Raw genomic sequence first — 25,880 nt, 5'->3', positions numbered from 1 at the left:
TCATTATGACCTGTTCCTCCACCTACCATTGTATCATCTGCCTCCCCGAATACCTCTCCTCTTTCTAACCCCAGGGTCACTGAGCAATGACAGGGAGCAGGGACCTTGGCTGATGCCCCCTCTCTCTAACCCTGGGGTCACTGGGCAGTGATGGGGAGCAGGGACCCTGGCTGATTCTGCCCCCCCCCCAACCCTGGGGTCACTGAGTAATGACAGGGAGCAGGGACCCTGGCTGATTTCCCTTCTTTCTAAACCCAGGGCCACTGGGCAGTGACAGGAAGCAGAAACCCTGGCTGATTCACCATCCCATCGGGAGCAGGGTTGTGTGTGGGGCAATGCTCAGGGGCTCACTCACCCAGAGAAGCTGCGGGCCCATACATCGGCATGCATTCCTCCGACTGCACTAATCCTTTATCCAGGAGCTGCATCAGGGGAGACATCAGTTGCCTGGGAGGAACATGGGACAGAGATCAGTAGCGATCCAGGAGAAAGTGCGCAAGTCGGAACTGCTCCACTCAAAGCTGCAAAACAGATATGTCATCACACAGCCTCCCTCCCCTCCTACAGTCCCCTCCCCTCCGACAACCTCATCTCCTGCTCACACAGCCCTCCTCCCCTCCCTCACCTGCAGCCCCCCTCTCTGCATGCTCAGCCCCTTCTAAATCAGCCATTGCCCCATCCCTTCCATCACACACCCTTCCTGATGCTTCCAGGCCTTCTCCTGGATAAAGACAATGCCCCTGCACCATTTGAATATCTCAGTATATGTGACAATAGACAATGCCACCAGTGCCACAGGCATTTTCTATTTTGGATTTCTTGTTTGATGTGAAGCTTTGCCCTCTACCTGAAGACCCAAGCTACTGGTTCCACACAGGCCTTAGGATCAGTCTGGATCCAGCCCAATTGGAGAGGTGGTTGGGGGAGTGGGGGGAAGGTGAAATGGCTTGGGACAGTGCAGTTTCCAGGAGGGGATGGAGCAGGATCATGAACTGTACGCTACCTCCCGCTGCCCTGCAGGGAGAACATGGGCTGACCACCAAAAACCACCTTATCGTATGAGGAATGACAACCCTCAGCTGATGTTCCAGGTACCACACACCCAGAGCAGGCACCTCAAGGCCTGCAGAGAGCTCTGGCAGATACAAAGCTGGAACCCCAGCCTGTCCATGCGGCCACCCATCTCTCTACATGGTCTGAACAATGCTGTTACAGTGCCAGTGGCCAGGCTTCAAATCCTATGCAGTCTGTAAGAAGTTGGTAGGTTCTCCTCGTATCAGCGTGGGTTTCCTCCAATTTCCTCCAACCCTCCCAAATGTTCGGGGTTGTAGGATAATTGGAGTATCTGGGCAGCACGGACTTGGGCTGGAAGGGCCTGCACCATGCTGTATGTGGAAATTTAAATTTCTGTAAATATTTCAATCCACACAGGTCTGGACTGTTCACCATATCCCTGTGCACAGTGACAGAGGCCACTCCTCACAGCAGTCCACAGAGACCACCAGACTGCCCCTCCAACATTCTTGAGACAAAGGCCACAGGCCCCCCCACCTCATCTCCCCACCGACAGACCACTCTGCCTCTCCAATCTTCTAAGAGACGAGGATAGGCTCACTTAGGGAACTACAACGCAGGACCGGACCGTTGCAAACCAGCTTGTGCACAGATTTTACTTTTAGACACATGGTAACAGGCCCTGCTGGCACTGATTGATTAAATTCGTGTTACCCTGGTCAGTCGCTGGAAGGTAGGAGGAAACCCACTTGGACAATGTCCAAATTTGCAGACAGTGGAAGATTCATTGAATGCCACGTGAAACCCAAATTCTGCTGCTTCCACTTGCGCCCACACCTCCTCCCTCACTACCATTCTGGGCCCCAAACAGCACTTCCAGGTGAAGCAACATTGGTATATCAGTGATTTACTGCATCTGGTGTCCCGCTGTGACCTTCTCTACATCATAGAGACTGGGCACAGACTGGGAGATTGTCTCACTAAGCATTTTCGCTCTGTCTGCATTTTATATAGATATGCTTTTGGGAGATAAAGTGTAGCAGGTTTTTTTAGTGTAGGTCACATACAAACACGTCAAAACAGATCGCATTTAAAATACTGGAGCTCTGCTCAAGCTGGCTCCAAGTGCCTTTACAAAAGCTTTGGGGAGTGCCCAAGGGCCTTCACTAATGGATTGTTTTAAAAAGCAACAGATGAAAGAACTCAGAGGATTAGGTTGGGAGCCGCTGTCTGAGGGCATTTGGCTGTTCTAAGAGGGTCATGTGGTTTTGCAAGCAGAGAGAGAATTCAGTTCTCCAGTTCAGCAGCAGCAGCTGGGACTGGAAAAGGACAAGCTGGCAAGCTTGTGGAAAAAAAACCCTTTTGAAGATAGGTTGTGAGTTCAGCCTGGTCAAAGCCCTTGTGGTCCATGCAAGAGGAGAGGACTGGCTGCCTAATGTTTCACTTGAAATAAGAGAAACAGAAAGGAACTCTGTGGTGACCTGAAAGAAAAAGGTTATCATCTGGAAAACCCTGATGGGGTAAGTTTCTTCGGCAAGACAGGTTACAGGCCCTGTGGCGTGGCTGATTAGAAAAGATCAGTTTGTGTCCAGCGAGCAACAAATCTCTCTCTGAAAACCTTCCTGAGCGGCAATTATTTACATTTCAAGCACCAAAGCTTGGTGAAATTCATATATGTTAAATTTTGTGCACAGTATAAGAATTGCCTGCAACCAGTGAACTTGGAGGAGTAAGAAGTGAGATTGGACTGTGAATCAAAGAACTTTTCTAAACTTACTCATTACACATACGTGTGCACAGAATTAGAAGGGGGTTAAGTTAAACTTTGATTCTATTTTCATGTTTAAAGATAATTAAAAGCAATTTTTATTTAAGTAATCATTTGTCTTGGTGAATATCTATTGCTGCTGGGTTTTGAGGTCCTCTGGACCCGTAACACAGGGACCAACCACTTCATTCTGCACCCCACTCCTGGGCCAACGTGTCTGTCCATGGCCTCATGCACTACAAAACCAAAGCCACCCATAAATTGGAGGAACAACACCTCATATTCCTTCTGGGAACTCTCTAACTAGATAGACTTCTCTGGTTTCTGCTAGACCACACCCTGTTCTCTCTCTTCCCCATCCCTTTCCTCCAGCTCTCACCCCCTTCCCTCTCCACTCACAGAACCATCCTCCCTCCCCGTTTGCTGGTGGGCCCTTCCTCTCTTATCCACCTATTACCTCCTGTCCGTGCTCCCCCCCCCCCCACCATTTTGTTCGGGCATCTGCCCACATTTAGTCATACCTTGAAGGGCTCAAGCCCGAAACGTTGGTTGTGTATCTTTGCTACATAAAGTCCACTGTTTGCTGTTTGACCAGCCGAGTTTCTCCAGCGTTGCATTTTTACCCCTCCCTTCCCTGTCTCTTCACATTCCCACTGCGAGCTTCAGGCGCCATTGTTATGTCCGCTTCCTTTCCCGTTTGACGGGACCTCTCTGCCCGAGGGAACAAACAAACACGGTTGGAAGCAATGTACCTACCTGTCTGCCACATCCTCTCGGCCGCAGGAGTCAGCGAGGATCACACCAGCTCCACTTCTCCCAGTCTGAGAGGACCCTGTACCTAAATTAGTCATATGAATGGGTCCATGCTATGAGCAGAAAAAAGCAGCGGCATTAGCAGTAGTAACAATGCTTCCTACTGCAACACCCTGTTGCTAGGTTGCAGACGTGAACATACCCTGGGCTACAAAAAGGGGCGCCCTCAAATCTGCTCTCAGGATAGTGGAAGTAAAGAACCTAGAGGTGCGGGCTGTTGGCAGGGATGGTGTCCCCTGCCCTGTGTTCTGGCGCAACTAGTTCCTTAAGGCAGAAGAGGCTGCAACAAATCACGAGGCTGGGACAAGTGCTCCAAGTTTGCCAGTAAAACTAGCACTCACTCCTTGCCCGGAAATCTGGGAGTGAGCAGGGCCCTCAACAGTGGCTCCACTGCACAGGGCCTTGGCTGGTGATGGCAAAATCAATGTAGCAGCAACTGGCCATTGGTCAGACACAGGGGTTTGAGGCCACTAATCCTAGACCAAACCATCCACTTAAATTTCCACGGTTGCCCAGGCTCCCAGAGGCCCTGGCAATGCAATGCAATGCTGGCATTCATTTCAAGAGGAACAGAATTTAAGAGCAGAGATGTGATGTCGAGGCTTTCTAGGGCACTGGTGATACCTCACGCGTGAGCAATTCTGGAATCCTTGTTTAAAAGACATAATGACGTTGGAGAGGGTTCAGTGGAGGTTCACTTGGATGATTCCCAGAATGAAAGGGTTATCAAATGAGGAACGTTTGACAGCTCTTGGCCTGCACTCGTTGGAATTTAGGGGAATGAGAGGGATCTCATTGAGACATTTTAAATGTTGAAAGGCATGGACAGAGTAGATGTAGAAAGGTGGTTTCCCACAGTGGGAGAGACTAGGACAAGAGGCCACAACTTCAGCATTGAAGGGCGTCCGCTTAGAACAGAGATGCGGAAGAATATCTTCAGTCAGAGGGTGGTAAATCTGTTGCCACACACAGATTTGGATTGGGTGTCATTGGGTGTATTTAAGACAGAGATTGATAGGTTCTTGATGAGCCAGATCAAAGGTTATGGGGAGAAGACCAGGCAGAGAGGGATGAATGGGAAAATGGATATCATGGAGTAGACTCAATGGGCTGAATGGCCTATTTCTGCCCCTGTCTTACGGACCTAATGTGGGACAGAACAGTACGAAGGGAGCTTCACGTCATCTAACCCTGGAAGTGTAGGATGGGACGGTGCGGAGGGAGCTTCACTCAATGTCTGATCCCGGGAGTGTCTGATGGGACAGTGAAGAGGGAGCTTCAGTCTGTGCTTGACCCCAAGAGTGTGTGATGGGACGGTGCGGAGGGAGCTTTACTCTGTGTCCGACCCCAGGAGTGTGTGATGGGATGGTGCGAGGGAGCTTCATTCTGTGTCCAACCCCAGGAGTGTGTGATGGGATGGTGAGAGGGAGCTTCAATTTGTGTCTAACCCCGGGAGTATGTGATGGTACAGTGTGGGGTGGAGTGGGAATCCTGGGGGGCGGAGGGGGAGTGCTCAGGGCAGGATGGACTTTGGGGGCGCATTTTGGGAGCGCACGCTGCCTGCCTCCTCGCCACAATCCTGCAGTAGGTGAGGGCGCATCTCCCACCTGGTATCCCAGCAGGGCCAGCTCCTCCTCGCTCTCCTCTGTGAACCGCCGCTTGTGCCCTTGGGGTGGGGGCAGAGGGCCGGGTCTTACTGCATAACCAGCAACAGTTGTGGGCAACGGGGGGGCGAAGGTGCCAACTGTTGGCTTCTAGAGGAACATAGGGCATGGAACAGGGGGATTACTGTGGGATCCCAGCAACCACACACCCCCACACCCCGCTTCCCACCACGCCATACCACTCCTCTCCCTGCTGCCCCGTCCCTCCCTGCCATGAGTCCCTTCCCCCTGCCACTCCCTGCCCCCATCCCTGCTGCAACTCTCCCCTTCCCACCACCCCCTCCCCGCCATCTCTCATCCCCCCCCAGTGCCCCACACCACATCCTGCCATCTCCTCCCTTCGCCACTACCCCCTTCCCACCACCACCTCCCCTTCCCACCACTCCACTCCCCTCCCTGCCGCCCCCCTCACCACCCCCCTTGCCTCGCACCACTCCTTCCTGCTATCCCTTCCCTCCCAACCCAAATGCCTCCCAACCTGCTCCCCTCCCCACCACACCACATGCTTCCCACCACACCTCCCCACTCTGTGCACCTACCTGCTCAGGAAGTCCCAGCGGCTGCACAGCTCCAGGCACAGGGAAAGGAGCTGTGGTGGGGCCACACGGCCTTGGGTAGGCGCCAGGAGAGGGTGCAACTGGGCCAAGGTTGACGGCGTAGCTGGGTGGGTAACCCTGGCCTGGGTAGAAGGGCTGGTGGGGAACTCCACCTGGGACTTGCTGGTACCCTGCAACATGACAACAGGGGATGTGAGAGATGCTCTGCCTTCCTGGCCCACCCAGAGATCCACATCCCCATCCCCATCCCACTCAGAGACCCACATCACCAGACCTGCCCCATCCCAACCAGAGACCCATGCCCCCCCCACAATCCCATTACATCCCACATCCCCAAATCTGCCATCCCACCTAGAGATCCACACCACCCCCAGACCTGCCCCATCCTACCTAAAGACCCACACCCCTCAGTCCTGTTATGTCCCACTCAGAGACCCACACCCCCCAGTTGTTATGCCCCACTCAGACCCACACCCCCCTAGTTCTGCCCCATCCCAGAGATCCACACCGCCCAGTCCCACCCAGAGATCCATACCCCTTCTTCCACCTCCCCCATGCAGAGATCCACACCACCCCAATCCCATCAAAGATCAACCCCTCACTCCCACCCCATCCCACCCAGAGATCCACGCCCGTCCTGCCCCATCCCACCCAGAGAACCACACCCCCCCCTGTCCTGCCCTGTCCCACCCAGAGACCCAAACTACCCTCAGTCCTGTCCCATCTCACCTAGAGATCCACACTCCCCCAAGACCTGCCTTGTTCCAGCTCCACCCTATCCCAACAGCCCCCACATCAGCCTCGTCTCAGTATCCTCCAGACCCATCCCAGACCAGTTGCCCCCCCCCCCCCCCCCCCACTCCCGCAGCTTCCTGGCTGTTCTCATCACCCCACAGCTCTCGGGGTGGGGGGAGGGAGAATCCCATTCCCAGGACTCCAGCAGTAGATGCAAACACCTAGTGAAACTAGCTCTCAACCCTCATATCCTCAGGATGCTTTCCACCGCCCTCTCCTCATTACTAAACTAACGGGAGACGTCAAGAGAGTAGTAGTGGGTGCTGTTTCTCCGACTGGCGGCCTGTGCCTAATAGTGTGCCTCAAGGATTGGTGCTGAGACCATTGTTGTTTGCATTCTATATCAACAATCTTGATGATAATGTGGTAAATTGGATCAGCAAGTTTGCAGATGACACTAAATGTTGCGAACAGCAAGGAAGGTTTTCAAAGCTTGCAGGAGGGATCTGGACCAACTGGAAAAATAGCAGATGGAATTAAATTCTATCTGCCATTTTGCAGACAAATGTGAGGTGTTGCATTTTGTAAGGACAAAACAAGGCCCTTTCAGTCTGTGCCAAACTATTTTACTGCCTATTCCCACTGATCTGCACCCAGTCCATGTACCTATCCAAATTCTTCTTAAATGTTAAAATTCACCACTTCAGATGGCAGCTCGTTCCACTCTCCGTGAAGAATTTCCCCTTAATGTTCCCCCTAAACTTTCCCCCTTTCACTCTTAACCCATGTCCTCTGGTTTGTATCTCATCTACCCTCAGTGGAAAAGCCAACTTACATTTACTCTTTCTATCCTCCCCTCATTATTTTAAATACATCTATCAAATCTCCCCTCATTCTTCTACGCTCCAGGGTATAAAGTCCAAACCTGTTTAACCTTTCCCTGTAACTCATCCTAGTAAATCTTCTCTGCACTCTTTCTATATTATTAATATCTTTCCTGTAGTTCGATGACCAAACCTGCACACTTCACCAACTTCTATACACAATACTTTGATTTATGCCTCTTTGATACCACTGTCAGGGAACCATGTATCAGTATTCCCAGATCCCTCTGTTCTACCGCACTCCTCAGTGCCCTACATTTACTGCACTGTAATGTTCTATGAGATCCAAAATTATGAGGGGTGTAAGTAGGGTGAATTCAAGCAGACTTTTTCCACTGAGATTGGAGGACATGGGTTAAGGGTGAAAAGTGAGATGTTTAGGTGGAAGATTCAGGGAATTTCTTCAAACAGGGAGTGGTGGGAGCTGCTGGCTGAAAAGGCGAATATTTAAGAGACAGGTACATGTATGGAAGGGATATGGAGGAATCTGGACTGGGCAGACGAGACGGGCTGAAAGGTGTATCTGTGCTGTAGTGTTCCATTTGAGTTCTCCTCCTCTGTCAACCCACTGTGCCCCACTTTGACAATCTCCATAGAATGTTACAGCACAGAAACAGGCCCCTTCGGTCCTTCTAGAATGTGCTGAACCATTTTTATTTTGCCTAGTCCCACTGATCTACACCCAGTCCATATCCCTCAATACCCCTCCCATCCATGAACCTGTCCAAATTCTTCTTAAAATTGAGCCCACATTCACCACTTCAGCTGGCAGCTCGTTCCACACTCCCACCGCTCTCTGTGTGAAGAAGTTCCCCCTCATATTTTCCCTAAACATCCCTCTTCTCACCTTTAACCCATGTCCTCTGGTTTGTATCTCACCTACCCTCTGTGCAAAAAGCCAACCTATCCCCTTCATAACTTTAAATCAAATGTCTGCTCCAGGGAATAAAGTCCTAACCTGTTTAACCTTTCCCTGTAACTCAGTCCCTGAAGTCAGGGCAACATTCTAGTAAATTTTCTCTCCACTCTTTCTACCTTATTGATATCTTTCCTGTAGTTAGGTGACCAAAATTGCACAAAATACTCCAGATTTACCCCATAAAATGATAAGAAGAAAAAACTGTTTTGTAAAAGTAGACGAGACAATTTTCTTGTTTATTTTCATTGTGTGATGACATTGTTTAATGTTTTTATTGTATTGTAAATGTTTATGGGTTTGGAGGGGGGTGGGACTGTGTATATTTAAGAGGGAAATGTTTGTATGTATTTTGATTGATATGGTTCACAGTGTGAAAAATTTTTAAAAATACTCCAGATTTGGCCTCCCCAATATTTTATACAACTTTACCATAACATCCCAACTCCTGTACTCAACACTTTGATTTATGAAGGCCAATATGCCAAAGTTCCCTTTACAACCCTATCAACCTGTGACACCACTTTCAGGGAATTATATATCTTTATTCCTGTCCTACCACAGTTCTCAGAGCCCGACCATCTACCGTGTATGTCCTTTCTTGGTTTGTCCTTCTAAAATGCAACACCTCACACTTGTCTGCATTAAATTGCATCTACCATTTTGTAGCCCATTTTTCCAGCTGGTCCAGATTCCTCAGCAAGCTTTGAAAACCTTCCTCGCTGTCCACAACGCCTCCAATCTTAGTGTCATCTGCAAACTTACTGATCCAATTTACCACATTATCACCCAGATCATTGATGTAGATGATAAACATCAATGGTGTCAGCACCAATCCCTGAGGCATACCACTAGTCACAGGCCTCCAGTCTGAGAAGTAATCATCCACCACTACTCTCTGGCTTCTCTCGTCCAGCCATTGTCGAATCCAGTTCACTACTTCACTATGAATACTGAGCATCTGAACCTTCCTGACTAACCTCCCAAGTGGGACCTTGTCAAAGGCCTTACTAAAGTCCATGTAGACAACATCCACAGTCTTTCCTTTGTCAACTTTCCTGGTAACCTCCTCAAAACTCTAGAAGATCAGTTAAACATGACCTACTAGGCACAAAGCCATGTTGACTATCCCTAATCAATCCATGGCTATCCAAATACGTATATATGATCTTCTAGAACACCTTCCAATAATGTACCTACGAGAGAAGTCAGGCTCACAGGCCTCTAATTTCCATGGTTATTTTGAAGCATTTTTAAATAGAACAGAATAAGCTACTCTCCAATCTTCCAGCATCACACCTGTGGCTAAGGACATTTTAAATATTTCTGTCAAGGCCCCTGCTGTTTCTACATTAGGCCTCCCTCAAGGTCCATGGGAATATCTTGTCAAGCCCTGGGAATTTATTCACCCCTATTTGCTTTAAGATAGCAGGCACCTCCTCCTCTTTAATCTGTATCGGTTCCATGAGCCCATGACTCTATGCCCTTTTCCTGGGTGAATATTGATGAAAAAGAAACATTTAATATCTCCCCCATCTCTTTTGGCTCCATACAAAGCTGACCACTCTGATCTTCGAGGGGATCAATTTTGTCCCTTACTATCTTTTTCCTCTTTATATACCTATAGAAACCCTGAGGATTTCCTCCACATTGTCTGGAAAGGAACCTCGTGTCTTCTTTTAACCTTCCTGATTTCTTTCTTGAGATTTTTCTTGCAATTTTTATACTCAAGTACCTCATTTGCTCCTTGTTGCTTACACCTGTTCTACACTTTGTCTTCTTCCAAACCAGATCCCCAATATCCCTCAAAAACCAAGGTTCCCTATGCCTGATGAACTTTGCCTTTAATCCTAACAGGAACATACAAACTCTAACCCACACATGTCAAACTCTGGCCGGCCCGCAAGATCGTTTCAAAAATGTATTAGAGGTGGCCCGCTGGCCGCCGCGCCAGTATAGCGCATGCACAGCTAATACTATAAATCCCAGAATGCATTGGCGTTAGCCCGCTAATCGCCCCCACCTCCTCTGTTTACGTTGCAGGGTCTCACCGTGGACTCTGGTTTTGGGTCCTGGCCGGTGTCAGGCGAAGCCAAGGCCGCTTCCCAGCGCCCGGAACCGGAGGCCTCGGGCCTGACCTCGCCAGTACCGTTGCCCACTCCCCCTCCCTGCCGCAGGCTGACCCGCGACTCACGGTGACGGGAGCGCTGATCCACCGAGATGCCGCCCTGCAGCGAGAGCCGATGCCCCCGCACTGTCGTTGTCCAACCCGATCGCCCGCAAACCTGCCCTCCCGCACACAGGCCTGAGTAAGTATTATGAACTTTAATCTCAGGATAAAACGATCTTCCAATAGTTTCATGTCACAGTGATAAATATATTCCTGGTTAAAAATGGTCCTGCACCTGGATACAAGCTCATTAGGCATAAAACTTGAAAAGTGTGTAAATCAAAGGATATCTGTACCAATGGAAAAAGGGCATGGCAAATAACCCTGCTAGAGTTCATGCCCATAATCAGTCACCCATTTGATTGTTTCAGTAATCATGTTATTCTCCCACATTCTCAATAGCCCTCAGATTTTACTATTCGACAGCACACTAGCAACATTTGACAAATCCTCTATAGAGAAATATTATTTATTGAATATTTTTTAAAAATTTATTTTAATAAGAAAAAGTTTAACATTACATATGTTGAAAGAAGAGAAAACATGCAGATGTTGTTGAAAATTTTCAATAAATATTTAGTTCAGCCCTCGACTTAGTCCAAGTTTTTAATTTTGGCCCTCCGTGAATTTGAGTTTGACACCCCTGCTCTAACCTCTCAAAATTTCACCTTTGAAGGTCTCCCACTTAACTCGCCACATCCTTGCCCGAAAACAACTTCTCCCAAATTGCGCATTCTAGATCCTTTTGGATTTCCTCAAAATTGGCCTTTCTCCAATTTAGCATCTCATCCTGAGGCCCTGACCTTTCCTCCATAATTAATTAATGGCATTATGATCACTGGACCCAAAATATTCCCCTACACATACCTTTGTTACCTATCCTGACTCGTTCCCTAATAGGAGATCCAGTATTGTACTCACTCCAGTTGGTACCTCTATATATTGATTTAGAGACTGCCATCCGTGCGGTACCGGTTGTAAACAGCGTCTTCATTGTTGGGGTCTTTCATGGCTTGGTTCAGCATCATGCTGAAGAAGATTGAAAAGAGGGTTGGTGCGAGAACACAGCCTTGCTTCACGCCATTGTTAATGGAGAAGGGTTCAGAGAGCTCATTGCTGTATCTGACCCGACCTTGTTGGTTTTCGTGCAGTTGGATAATCATGTTGAGGAACTTTGGGGGACATCCGATGCGCTCTAGCATTTGCCAAAGCCCTTTCCTGCTCACGGTGTCGAAGGCTTTGGTGAGGTCAACAAAGGTGATGTAGAGTCCTTTGCACGGATGGCAGTCTCTTCAATCTGAGGCGCCTGCAAGCTCACACCAAGACACAAGAGAAACTTGTCCGTGAACTACTCTTTGCAGATGATGCCGCTTTAGTTGCCCATTCAGAGCCAGCTCTTCAGCGCTTGACGTCCTGCTTTGCGGAAACTGCCAAAATGTTTGGCCTGGAAGTCAGCCTGAAGAAAACTGAGGTCCTCCATCAGCCAGCTCCCCACCATGACTACCAGCCCCCCCACATCTCCATCGGGCACACAAAACTCAAAACGGTCAACCAGTTTACCTATCTCGGCTGCACCATTTCATCAGATGCAAGGATCGACAATGAGATAGACAACAGACTCGCCAAGGCAAATAGCGCCTTTGGAAGACTACACAAAAGAGTCTGGAAAAACAACCAACTGAAAAACCTCACAAAGATAAGCGTATACAGAGCCGTTGTCATACCCACACTCCTGTTCGGCTCCGAATCATGGGTCCTCTACCGGCACCACCTACGGCTCCTAGAACGCTTCCACCAGCGTTGTCTCCGCTCCATCCTCAACATCCATTGGAGCGCTCACACCCCTAACGTCGAGGTACTCGAGATGGCAGAGGTCGACAGCATCGAGTCCACGCTGCTGAAGATCCAGCTGCGCTGGATGGGTCACGTCTCCAGAATGGAGGACCATCGCCTTCCCAAGATCGTATTATATGGCGAGCTCTCCACTGGCCACCGTGACAGAGGTGCACCAAAGAAAAGGTACAAGGACTGCCTAAAGAAATCTCTTGGTGCCTGCCACATTGACCACCGCCAGTGGGCTGATAACGCCTCAAACCGTGCATCTTGGCGCCTCACAGTTTGGCGGGCAGCAGCCTCCTTTGAAGAAGACCGCAGAGCCCACCTCACTGACAAAAGGCAAAGGAGGAAAAACCCAACACCCAACCCCAACCAACCAATTTTCCCTTGCAACCGCTGCAATCGTGTCTGCCTGTCCCGCATCGGACTGGTCAGCCACAAACGAGCCTGCAGCTGACGTGGACTTTTTACCCCCTCCATAAATCTTCGTCCGCGAAGCCAAGCCAAAGAAAGAAAAGATATTGATTTAGAAAACTTTCCTGAAAACATTTGACAAACTCCAAGCATCCAGCCCTTTCAGTCTGGGAGTCCCAGTCAATATGTGAAAAACTGAAATCTCCTATCAAAACTTGCAGGTGTCTGTTATCTCTACAGATTTGCTCCTCCAATTCTATTTAATACAACCCCATGACTGAGGTCATATCTTTCCCGTTCCTAATTTCCACCCATCTAGCCTCAGTAGACGAACTCTGCAGACTGTCCTGCCTGGGCACTACCTCTCTTTCCTCATTCATCACACCCCTTCTATCGCATGTAAGCAACGGAAGCCTGGAACACTGAGCTGCCAGCCCTGCCTTCTTGCAACCAAGTTTCACTAATGACCACAATGTCACAATTCCACGTGCCAATCCACACTCTTTTAAGCTCATCTGTCTTCCTTGCAACGAAATAGATGCGCCAAAGAACATTTCCAGCACATGCAACCTGTTGACTTCTAAAGATACCTCCAGTTTTCACATCATCCTTTCTCTCTTCCTCTCTTCTAGCACTCTGGTTCCAATTCCCCTGCAAATTTAGTTTAAACTGCCCCCAGAGCAGCACAAGCAAATCTTCACAAAAGGATATTAGTCCACTTTCAGTTCAGATGAAAACCATTCTGACGAAACAGGTCTCACCTTCCCTGGAAGAGAGCCCATTGATCTGGAAACCTAAAACCCTCCCTCCTGCACCGTGTCTTTATCCACGTGTTAAGCTGCATTATCCTCCTATTTCTAACCTCACTAGCACGTGGCACGGGCATCAATCCTGAGATCATAACCCTGGAGGACCTGTCCTCTAACTTGGTGCCTATATCCCTGAACTCTCCTTGCAGGACATCCTTACCTTTCCAGCCCACGTAACTGGTCACTACATGGATCATGACATCTGGCTGCTCACCCTCCCTCCTGAGAATAACGTAAACGCGATCTGAGATATCTTAGACACTGGCACCAGGGAGACAACAAAGCATCTGGGATACTCAATCTTCTCCACAGAACCTCATCTCCCCCCCAACTATGGAATCCTCTATCACTACAGCTCATCTCTTCTCCCTTCCCTGGTAGGTTGTCTCCCCCAACAGTATCCAAACTGGTATACGTTATTGAGGGGGAGGACCACAGGGGAGCCCCGCACTGCCTGCCTGTTCTCTTTCCGTCTCCTGACTGTCTCCCATCTACCCTCCTCCGGCCTCCTAGGTGTGTGTGATAGTGTCCCTGTAACTCTTGTCTATTACCCCCTCCTGAATGATATGGAGTAACTCGGTTTGTCAGGAGCTGCAGCTGGATGAACTTCTCACAGATGAGGTCATTAGGGATAATGCTGGCTTTACTGATGACCCACATTCTGCAAGAGGAGCCTTGGCTGCCATTCCCACTGTCTATGACGAGAGGAAAAAAAATATGATATCTAAAACCTGGCCTGACCTGTGCCTACCTGCTGAATCCTGTTTGTTCCTCGAATAGGATGGCCCTTTCCTACTTCAACTCCAGCACCACCACCTCAGCCTTCACCCCAAAGCCCCGTGAGCCAAAGCCTTTCCACTGACTCAGACACTCCAACAATGACCACTCCCTTGATGACCACTCCACTATGCAGTCCCTCACTTCCATAGTGGTGTTTGGGTCACCTGACCTCGATTGCCTTTCATCTGTTGAATTCAATTGCCCAGTGGTATCCTCTGGTATCTAATCTGAAATCCCAGAGACATTTCACAAGGGTTACCTTGAGGCGGCATGGCTGAAGAATTCATCTGAGTCAGGAACCTGGAATGTTCGTTATGAACCTGGGCAGAGGCAGGAAGGAAAGGCCATCACTTGTAGTGCATGCACACACACACAACCCTCACCCACCATGCTGGTGATATAACAGGCAGCAGTGCTCCTGATGCTCCACTGACCTCGGCAGTGGCAGTGTAGTGTCTGCACAACCAGGTGGGTTCCCTGCTCCCTCCCTTCCCTCCCATAGTCCAAATGGCTGTAAACCATCCCCCACATGTCGGTGGGACAGAGCCGATGAGAGAACAAGTCACACAGAAAGAAGTTGGGGGTTGGATGGGATTGAAGGTCAACAGATACCCAATGGGCTAAACCACCTCTTGTGTTGTGGAGAGCTCAGTTCAGACACAGAGAGCATGCTGGGGTAATTCCCAAACCTAGGGCCCCACAGACAAACTGGACGGATGGACACAGGAGACTACAGATTAGAAGCAACAGACAACCTGCTGTGAGCTGATTGAGACTTCAGGAAAGGGAAATCAAGAGAACACGAACCAGTCCTAATCAAGGGGTCAGTAATGCCGAGTGTCAAGAACTTCAAGTTCCTGGGTGTCAACATCTCTGAGGATCTGTCCTGGGCCCTCCATGTCAATGCAATCACAAAGAAGGCTCGCCAGCGGCTATTCTTTGTGAGGAATTTGAGGAGATTTGGTTCATCACCAAAGACTTGCAAATTTCTACAGGTGGACTGCAGAGAGCATTCTGCCAGGTTGCATCACTGCCTGATTTGGACAAGACAATGTTCAGGACAGGAAAACTACAGAGAATTGCTAACTCAGCCAGCACCATCATGGTCTTCACTCCATCAAGGACATCTACAAGAGGTCGTGTCTTAAGACAACGGCCTCTATCCTCAAGGATCTTCATCACCTAGATCATGCCCTCTTCATTCTGCTACCATCAGGAAGGGGGTACAGGAGCCTAAACACGAGCACTCAGCGGCACAAGAACAGCTTCTTCTCTCTGCCATCAGATTTCTGAATGGACGATGAACTACAGGCGCTTCCTGACTTTTTCTTATTTTACACCAATTTATTTATTTTTAAATGTAATTTATAGCAATATTTGCACTGTGAAACAACAAATTTTGTGACATGTTCATGACAATAGATTATGATTCTAAACATTCAGTCCTGAGGGTCCTCTCTCTGTGGTCAACAAGTCCAAGCTGAGGCAGAAGCTTTACTCCTCCCCACCTCACCGCACCCACCCCGAACACACGGAAATTCCCGATGTTTCTGCCTGTAGATTCACCGCGTGGTTGCCTGTGGCCAGGGGTTGAGGGGAAGATTAACCAGCTCTGGGACGCTACGACAGAGGCAGTACTCACCGTCTGCAGCAGGCTTTCACAGAGTTTCCTCGCAGCAGACAGACCCTCTGGCTTGGGGTGGCTGAGGGGAAGGGCAAACATGTAAGTGCTGCGAGAGGCAGGAACAGCCCTGGACCCCATGCCAGCCCCCACCCACAATCCTTACATGCACAAGAGAAGAGGGCACAGAATTACAGCGCCAACGATCCACGCTCGAATCCTGCAAGGAATTTGTACATCTCATGTCCATGTGGGTATCCTTCCACAACCCATAGGCGGGCGGGGTTGGTGTATCTGGACAGCGGAAATTATGTCTAACATTAAACATTCAATAACAGCAAAAATAAAATGGTGGCATTCCAGAGCTGCTGTAATGGCAGCACTGCCACTGGTGTGGACCCTGGAAGAGCAAGGAGCAGAGACACAGCACTCTCTCACAGGGTCCAACCACCCAGTTCCACTTTAAACAGCCTGTTAAAAGATCCATGAAGGCAGCGACTGGCCCCATGATGGCAGTGTGCCTATGATCAGTTGCAGACTCTGGAGAAGTGGAGGGGTCTGGCACAGGGCACCAGAAAATGGGGAGAAGGAGAAGCAGAGATGACTCACGGGATGGTGACTACAGCAGCGGACCAGCGAGGGGTTCTGATGCTGGAGAAACACACAGGCAGCGCTCAGATGGTGAGGTGAGGAACCCACGCAAGCTGTAGACTGCGGTCAAGGGATTTGCACCAGGCTGCTGGAGAATGGCTGTAGGGGAACCAGGAATTGGACCAGGATGCGAGAGGGCGCTGAAGGGTTCCTAATCATGTCGGAGGTCTGGATCTGGAGATCAGGTTGGTGATGATTTCGACTAAACGTTGTGTGGCTACAGCGGCTGCAGGAGTGCTGGAGTCCAGTCCATGGACACTCAGACTCTGGAGGGACTTTCCTTTTCTTCTCTTTCTGTGACTGTAAGGGGTGCTGGGCAATTTGTGCTGACGGTGAACCATTATCTGCCTTACAGTAGACTAAAGGAAATTTTCTAATATCACATCTGTTTTATTACATGACAATAAAAGAATCTTGAAATTTAAAAAGCTACAAGCTGCAACCACTCCCAGCTCAGTGACTCCACCAGATGGGTAAGCTCGCGTCAATCCAGGGTCAGATCCAGAGCAAGTCAAGTCACCTTTATTTAATGTTCATACCATGCTCGCTTGGTAAAGACAAGTTAGCATTTCTCCAGGACCTCGGAGCACATTTACATAAATATGTTAGAATAGAAGTTAAACTCATTGAAATATTAAGATGTTCACAGTGGTACATTATCCACATGTTCTGAGAATTCAGAAGCCTGACAGCTTGGGGGAAAAAATGTTGCCCAATTTGGACGCAAGGGCTTGAGTGCTATGGTACCACCTACCAGATGCCAGAAGGGAGAACAGTTTACGTGAGGGGTGTGTGGAGTCCTTCACACAGACCTCGTAGCATGCAACCAAGCACCTACCAGTGCAGGGCTTCACAGACCACCCTAGTCATTCGGGGACATCTACCTTGCACTGGTGGACAGCAGCAGTGCATGGGGAATCGCAGGCCCATCCTGGTAGCTCATACAGGCCTGAGTGTTCGAGCTTGACCATGCCGAGGGCAAGTAGACACCACTTCATCATCAGGGGTGAATAGATCCAGGATGGGGTCGGGGGGTGGGAGTGGTGGAGGATTGTGGTATTGGCAATACCGCCAGAAGTAAGAGTCACCAGCGCGAGCACGAATCACCTGGGCCTGGAGGGCACCAGGCCAACTGCTGGGAGATGGGGCCACCGGTCAGCATTATGCAGTGGGCCGAGATTCCGCAAGCAAATGCAGACTAATCAGCTGGAACACGAACACCAGGCTGGGACAGTGCAGCAGGGAGGGGTGCCATCTCTGGTCCCAGGGACCCCGGCTCTCCACCCTGTGACCTCCGTGGACCCCTCGTCATTCTGATGGGATAATCAATGAGCTGCCAAGAGTGTGTAGGGGAGGGGAAGGGGCAAGGGAAGTGCAGAGTGGGGGGTCAGAAATGGGATCTCTGGCGGACCTGACTCGGTACTGCGAGGTGTCAGCTGGGACTGTGCTCTGTACCTGATATAGATGTACATGGGCTCAAAGGCCTCTCTCCCAGAGGCCGGCTCCAGGCAACCCGAGCCCTTGCCGCGGAGAAAAACCTTGGCACCAGTCTCAGCCTGAATGTGCTGCAAGTATGAGCCCCCTGGACCCTCCACCTTCTCCTTGATGTTGAAGGCCGGCGTGGTTTGCTCGAGGCCCACAAACACCTTATCTTGTACATAGTGCATCTGCAGAACAAGACAAAAGGGCTGGTCACACACGGACCACCAGGGCAAGCACAACAGTGTAGGGCAGCTGCCAAACAAAACCCCTCCCAGAAATTGTGCCCCCTCCCCTCCACATGAAGGGAAAACCCTTTCCATATCCAGGAGGAGCTGCCAGTGGAAGTTGTCTCAGCAGGAACAATTGCAACACCCAGGGACACTGGGCCAATCGCAGATTGAATGGATCAAAGGACATGGAGCAAATGCAGACAACTGGGACAAACCACCTCGGCAGGCACAGAGGGATTGGGCCGAAGGGCCTATTCCATCTCTGCACAACCTCCTCCTCCCTTCCCTGGCTGATTTTGGAGGAATTTTTGCGATGCTTGATGCTAACCACCTCTTGTAGCCCCTAGATGATAGAATCATTTCAATTCTGTGCCCCACTCCCACGCTGACAATGTCTGTCTGTGACCTCATACACTGCCAAACCAAGACCACTCTCCAACTGTATGGCATTAACATTATCTTCTCCAGTTTGTGCTTGCCTACTCCCCATTCACCCGCTCTTTCCCAACACTCTGTCACCTTTCCTCCAGCTTTCCAACCCCTTCCCTCCCCATTAACAGAGCTATTCCCCCCTCCCCCTTTTGTTTGTGTGCCCTCCCTCCCTTATCCACCTATTACCTCCTCCCTGTGGGCCCGTGCTCCTCCCCCTGTCCCCACCCCACCCCACCATTTTGGCAGTTCTTGGGTTGTACTCGTTGGGAGTATAGGAGAGTGAGGGGGAATCTCATAGAGACATTTTGAATATTGAAAGGTTTTGACAGAGTGAATGTGGATGTTTCCCTTGATGGGTGAGTCGAGGACAAGGGGTCATAGTCTTAAAATTAGTTATCCAATCAAAACAGAGAGGAGGAAGAACTTCTAGAGTCAGAGGATCCTGGATCTGTGGAACTCATTGCCGTATAAAGCAGTGGAGGCCAGATCACTGGGGGTATTTAAACAGAAAATCGATAGGTATTTCATTAGTAAGGGTATCAAAGGATATGGGAAAAAGGCTGGTAATTGGAACAAGGGGTGAGTTTAGTTTGGCTTAGTGCATAGTCATGGAACAGACCTGTTCCTTTATCTTGAAATCTTGTTGTGATGGGTTCATCTCTACCTACCAGCCTTTTCCCCATATCCCTTAATTCCCCGACAATGTAAAAATTTATCCAACTTTGTCTTAAGTATATTTACTGAAGTCGCCTCCACTGCTTCAATGGGCAGCGAAATCCACAGATTCACCCCCCTCTGGGAAAAGCAGTTCCTCCTCATCGCCATTCTAAATCTACTACCCTGAATCTTGAGGCTGTTTTCCCTCGTTCTGGTCTCCCCCACCAATCAAAACAACTTACCTACCTCCATCTTATCTATACCTTTCATAATTTTATGTTTCTATAAGATCCCGTCAATCTTCTAAATTCCAGCGAGTACAGTCCCAGATGACTCAATATCTCCTCATAGCCCAACCCCTTCATCTCTGTCCTTTGCACTGCCTCCAAAGCGAGTCAATCCTTCCTCCAATGAGACCAGAACTGCCTCAGTTCTCCAGATGAGGCCTCTCCAGTGCCTTGTACAGTTACAGCATAACCTCCCTGCTCCTAAATTCTATTTCTCCAGCAATGAAGGCCAACATTCCAGTTGCCTTCCTAACAGCCTGCAGCACCTGCAAAGGAGTTTTGCGATTCATGCACAAGCCCTCCCAAGTTCCTCAGCACGGCAGCTGTTGCAGTCACCTGCCATTTAAATATTATAATCTTCCATTTTTCCTTCCAAGATGGATAACCTCACATTTACCAACATTGTCCTCCATCTGCCAGACCCTTGCCCACTCACTTAGCCTATCTATATCCCTCTATATCCCTTAACAATTTGCTTTTCCACTCAGTATCATCAGTAAAGTTGATGACACGACACCAGGGGTGAGCAACCTATGGCCGGCAGCCCAGATCCAAACTTATCTGGCCCACAAACCAATGCAAAAGTCTTTCCCTGTGTCGCTGCCCATCAGTGCATTCATGTGCCACAGCCAGCAGCCAAGCAACAGGGCTCCTATTATTTGGCAGTGGGCCAAATGGTGGAATGGAAGGGCAAGCGGCTGCCCTTTGGCAGGCAGCACAGCGGGCTGTCTGAGGCCGGCTCCAGTAGCGCTGGAGAAAATAGCCTCAGAAAACCACAGCATGCCTGACGAGTGGGCATGTTTCGAGAAAAGAAAGCTCGAAAGGAAGCAGAGAAAGCCGAGCTCCATATTGTTTATGTACATTATGAACAGTTGTGAGCCCAGCACCGAACCTTGCAGCACTTCGCTCACCACTGATTGCCAATCAGAAACACCCCTGTACCCTAACTCTCTGCTTTCCATTAGTTAACCAATCCTCTGTCCATCTAGTACATCACCTCCCAACTCCATCCATCTTTATCTTCTGTATGTCTTTAATGTAGCACCTTATCGAACACCTTCTCAAAATCCAGGTAAACAACGTCTACCTGTTCCCCTCTACCTACTACTCATTGTATCCTGCCTTTACTGAATCCATGCTGTATCTGCCTGATGGATCCATTTCACTCCAGATGCCTCCCTTTTAGGATTAGAGGCGTGACTTTTGCCATCAAATCCACCGGTCTCTCTCCCATCAAACACATCACCCCCTTCCCCAAATCGCACAGGATACAAGACACTACCACCCCCAGGAACACCCCCGACCCTCTAGGACCCAGACAATGTCAAGCCCCCCCACACCAGTGTTCCACCCCACATTCCCGTGGGAGGTACACAGCCACGAACTCCGACCGCGCCTCACAGGATGAAGCTCCTGCCGCGGTCCTGGTGGCGAGCGCTGGTACTCACCCCAGCTTGTGACTTGCTTGCAGCGGGAGGCGGCTGTGCGGCAGGAGCTGGATGATGGTACACGGTCACCATGGCATCACTGAACGTCGAGGCAGAAGACTGCGGCACCTTGACGACTCCATTGGCGATGATCTCTTTGATCCTGTTGACAGCCTCTGGGGTACGAGTAGGGACACCCGATGTACAAACAACCAAGATCCCCATGCAAGAGTCCAGGTACCCCCCAGTCATCCACCCGCAGCGGGAGGCAGCAGTGAAGACCTGCTGGTATCTGGTGCGGGGCTGTCAGGCTGCGCAGTGAACACTCGGCCACAACTAGAAGCCAGGGTTGTTCTCCCAGCCCAGTTACTGTAGGAGGACAGTATCAGCGGAGCCACACACACTGCATCAGGGCCGCTTTCTTCATCCTCCAGCCCAGCACCAACCCCTCACCCCCATACTCAACCCTCTCCACCCCTCACCACCACCACCCCACCCTCACCGTCCACATCCCCAATCCTCACCAACCCCTACCCCTCACCACCACCACCCACCCCTCACCCCCTCCACATCCCCAATCTTCCCCACCCCTACCCCTCACTATCCCACCCTTACCCCCTCCATATCCCCAACCCTCACCACCCCTCACCCCAACACCCTCCCGCCCTCACCCCCACCACATCCTCAACCCTCACCCCAACCCCTCAACGCCACCTACTCATCACCCCCACTAGTTCTCCCACCTCAAAAAACATCCCACTTCACAGACCCCACTCCTCAACCTCACCAATCCCACCCCCCACGGCCCCACACCCCCATCCCTTAACACCCTCACCCTACGCCCGCCCCTCACCAAACCCAACCCCCAGCCCTTCCTCCCCACTTCACCATCCCCACTTACCCCCTCACTACTCCCCCAAGCCCTAACACCCTTCAGGACCCCCCCCACCTCAGGACCTTGGAGGACCAGGTACTCACTGTCCACGACATCTCGTGTCTGGCCTTGAATGTGGAGGCAAAGGGCTCGGTCGCTGGGGAAGGGAGCAAACAGTACACTGAGCTACCGGCACAAAGGCCAGTTCCCTACGATGCTGCTTAGGGCATCTACCCCCAACACCACCCACCCTCACAACCAATCCTGCACTGGCCATCTCCCTCCCTCCTCACCCATCCACCCCAACCTCGATCCAACTTAAGGCAGCCCTCAACACCCCCAGATTGGGTCACCAAGCTCTGAGGTGACACCTCGACTAGAAATGGCATGTCCCTCTGACAGTCCTGCCCCCACCCTCCCGACAGCCATCTGACAGTCCCGTCCCCTCAACCCCCCACCTCCCAAAGCCCGTCAGACAGTCCTATCCCCTCATTACCCACCACCCCACCCCGTCACCTGTCTGACAGTCCTGTTCCCTCAACACCCCACATCCCCAACACCCATCTGACAGACCCGTCCCCTTCCTCTGCTAATGGTGGGGGGTGGGGGGCTGCCAAAACAATGATGCCTCCTGAAACCTTGCTGAGCTTGGGTCTCTAGGACAGTCCTGGGTCAGAGAGGATCCAAGAGAAACAGGGGTCACACTGCACCACACGTACCCTGGGGTGGCCTGCGCCTTCTCCTCTGGGGTCATGAACCTCCCACGAGTGGACACAGCAGCTCCCGACAGGCGACTCACCTGCAAGGGAGGGAGAGAGCGACAGGTCAGCATTTCCTCCCTTCCCTGAATACCAGCACCAACCCTCTCAGCCCCAGAACCCAACCAACAGGACCAGGAGGTAGCAGCAATCAGCCAGCATGACCATGAGGTGCATGGGGACGAACAACTGGACAGCTGATGTCCTTTAACACTTTGGACCCTGTGCACCTGTTTTCAGGGACTGGTTTTATACCCAACCACCAGCTGGTTCGCACTGGTGTTCATACTGTAGTTTACCCATGGTCATAGTCTGGGGTGTGTATATAGTACAGGCGCTTAACCTTTTATCCAGGATCATCAGGACTAGACACGTGCCATTGTTCAGAATCTTCCAGATTTTGGAATCATTTTAATTTTGGTCCCTTTAACCCCTCGCCTGCCCGAGTCGCAATGCCATCTCTCCCTCCCACCACCTCGCCTGTCCAAGTCACGCTGTCGTCACTCTCCCTTCGCCTGCCCGAGTCACGCTGCCATCTCTCCCTCCCACCGCCTCGACTGCCCAAGTTACACTGACATCACTCTCCTTTCGCCTGCCCGAGTCGCGCTGCCATCTCTCCCTCCCACCGCCTCGCCTGTCCAAGTTACGGTGCCATCACTCTCCCTTCGCCTGTCCAAGTTGCGCTGTCATCTCTCATCCGCCCCCCCTTACTGCTGTACTCCTTCTTGGTTCCCCTGCGTTGGCACTGTAGTTTCAGCTGTGTGGAGGATTATGGGTAGCAACAACAGCCATTGAACTACCGCCGGGCTGACTGAAAGCGAGGTGACACAGGATGGGTATCAATATATGGCTATTAGGAAGGGCTTATAAATAGAACGAGAGATGAGTGAGGGTCATGCTCGATGGGTAGGGTTCTTATGAAGTAATGATACCAGTAATTCGCAACATGGAACATGACGGGATACACAGGAGTTGAGCAAGGGTCGTGTCGGGTGTGTGTGTGTGTGTGTGTGTGTGTGTGTGTGTGTGTGTGTGTGTCTGTGTGTGTGTGTGTGAGAGAGAGAGAGAGAGAGAGAAAGGGTGCATGAGCTCATGAGAGGGTGCATGAGCTCATGAGAGGGTGCGTGTGTGAGAGAGAGAGAGAGTTTGTGTGTGTGTAATGATATGTTAAAAATGATGGAATGTTCGGAGTCCAAATGGTTAAGGAGACATTGCAACACAGAAGGGTCCAGAGCAACTGCTGGTAAATTCTCTCAATTCAACCTTGCAGGATCACGAGACCACCAGTTAACGCTGTCAACTCGCACATGCACGCACAGACACACACATGCACAGACAAGTGCACACACACAGACACACAAGATCAGCGCTGATATCCCACCTGCTTTGCTAGGCAACTATAACAACTGGTGCTTTTAGATTTAATCTGTTAATTTACTGGGAAGCTGCAACAAGTTAAACAAGAAAGTCTGGTGACGCTGTGATTGCAGTTCAACGTACAAAGGTGCTGGAGATACTCAGCAAGTCACGTAGCACTCTTTATGTAACAAAGATATTTGAAAAGATTAAAGAGTACCTTCTTCAGTTCTGGTCACCTCATTGTAGGAAGGATGTGGAAGCTAAGGAGAGGGTGTGGAGGAAACTTACCAAGATGGTCCCTGGATTGGAAAATATGTCTTATTAGGCAAGGTTAGTGGAGCTGGGACTTTTCTCTTTGGAGCGAAGAAGGTTGAGAAACTTGACAGAGGTCTACAAGATTATGAAAGGATAGGGCAGGAGAAGCAATCACCAGAGGACATGGGTACAACGTGAAGGGAGAAAAGTTTAAGGCAAAGTTCTTTTTTATACAGAGAGTTATGGGTGCCTGGAATGCATTGTCGGGGATGGTGGTGGAGGCTAGAACAATAGGGGCATTTAAGAGACTCAGACAGGCACATGGATGAAAGAAAAATAAAGGATTACGAGGTTGGGCTTCATTGTTTTTGTAGGAATTTCTGGCCGTCCATTCCGTAGGGTGATGACAGCTCCTTTCAGCCATTTTGTGGGGTTTGATACATGCATCCTGGAGTGGCTGAACAGGCTGATCCTCGACAGGCTCTGCTTGCCAAATACTGGAGGGACAGTAAGGGCAGAAGCTCTGTTGTGGTGCTCCCTGTGCCTTTCCTCTGTTGCCTCTGAGCTGGTTCTCAGCAGTGTCCACGTCTTTTCCGAAGGCATCTCTCCACTGTGAGCGATCTTTAGCCAGATCCTCCCGTGTCGATAGGGTAATATCGGCCTTCTTGAGGCTCCTGTGCAGAACGTCCTTGTCCCGTAGTCACTAGTCGTTTTTGGGAAACACTGGACAGTTGGCCGTACAAGATGTCCTTGGCCAGTCTCCCGTCAGGCGTTTTGACAACACATTCTGCCCAGCGCAGTTGAGCTCACGTCACCAAGGTTGAGATTGCTGGCATTCCGGCTTGGTATTGGAGACCTTGTGTAATGGACAGGCAGAGTCCATCACCTGGTGGTGCTGCTGCGCTCCTGTTCGGAGGACAAACTACCTGCCAATCAAGGTCAGACTCAGCCCAAGCCATCAAAGTGAGCCTTGCGATTGGTCCACCTAAATCACCTTGTGATTGGCCCAGACAGCCTGCCCGGACTCAGCCCTGACCTTCACCCATTTGGCCCAGGTGAATCATTTCGCCTGGTCGCTGCACTTGGCTTCGAGCCATTGGCCACAGCAACCAACGGAGCCCAGCCTGCCCCGAATGATTGGGCTCCCAGTATTGCCTGCAGAACTATAAAGGGCCATGTGCCTCTTTCTTCTGCCTCTTTGGACTCCTCATGGCATGTAAGTAGCACCTTTCACACTAGGATGGGGTGAGTCCTGAGGTTCAGTAGTAAGAGCTGAGTCCGTACCAGTCAAGGGGTGGGGGCACGTAGTATCACCTTGATCCTGACTGTTGAATGTGTGTGTTCATGTAATTTCCTCGTCTCTTGTCGGTTCCTCCCTTGTTATCTGGTGTACATTTACCCCTTGCACACTGTGTGTGTGTGTGTGTATATAGGTTTGCCTAGGACTCTGTTTGCATCCCCGAAATAAATGTGTGCTTTGTACCTCA

General features: G+C 50.4%; 1 protein-coding gene across 2 annotated transcripts in view; it reads right to left on the bottom strand.

Annotated features, from left to right (window-relative positions):
• Positions 1 to 25,880, bottom strand: part of LOC138764512 (KH homology domain-containing protein 4-like) — a 59,525-nt gene that overhangs the window by 8,248 nt on the left and 25,397 nt on the right. For both annotated transcript variants that reach the window (XM_069940571.1, XM_069940570.1), the window contains exons 4-13: positions 22,741 to 22,820; positions 22,126 to 22,178; positions 21,169 to 21,323; positions 18,088 to 18,299; positions 16,003 to 16,063; positions 14,620 to 14,680; positions 5,799 to 5,986; positions 5,203 to 5,349; positions 3,539 to 3,648; positions 356 to 447 (exon numbers count right to left, since the gene is read on the bottom strand). In XM_069940571.1, the coding sequence (XP_069796672.1) occupies positions 356 to 447; positions 3,539 to 3,648; positions 5,203 to 5,349; positions 5,799 to 5,986; positions 14,620 to 14,680; positions 16,003 to 16,063; positions 18,088 to 18,299; positions 21,169 to 21,323; positions 22,126 to 22,178; positions 22,741 to 22,820 (1,159 nt within the window). The remainder of the gene's footprint in view (positions 1 to 355; positions 448 to 3,538; positions 3,649 to 5,202; positions 5,350 to 5,798; positions 5,987 to 14,619; positions 14,681 to 16,002; positions 16,064 to 18,087; positions 18,300 to 21,168; positions 21,324 to 22,125; positions 22,179 to 22,740; positions 22,821 to 25,880) is intronic.

The sequence above is a fragment of the Narcine bancroftii genome, chromosome 5, assembly GCF_036971445.1.
Source record: "Narcine bancroftii isolate sNarBan1 chromosome 5, sNarBan1.hap1, whole genome shotgun sequence".
In the NCBI taxonomy this organism is placed as follows: Eukaryota; Metazoa; Chordata; class Chondrichthyes; order Torpediniformes; family Narcinidae; genus Narcine; species Narcine bancroftii.
This window is presented reverse-complemented; position numbering and strand designations above follow the sequence as displayed.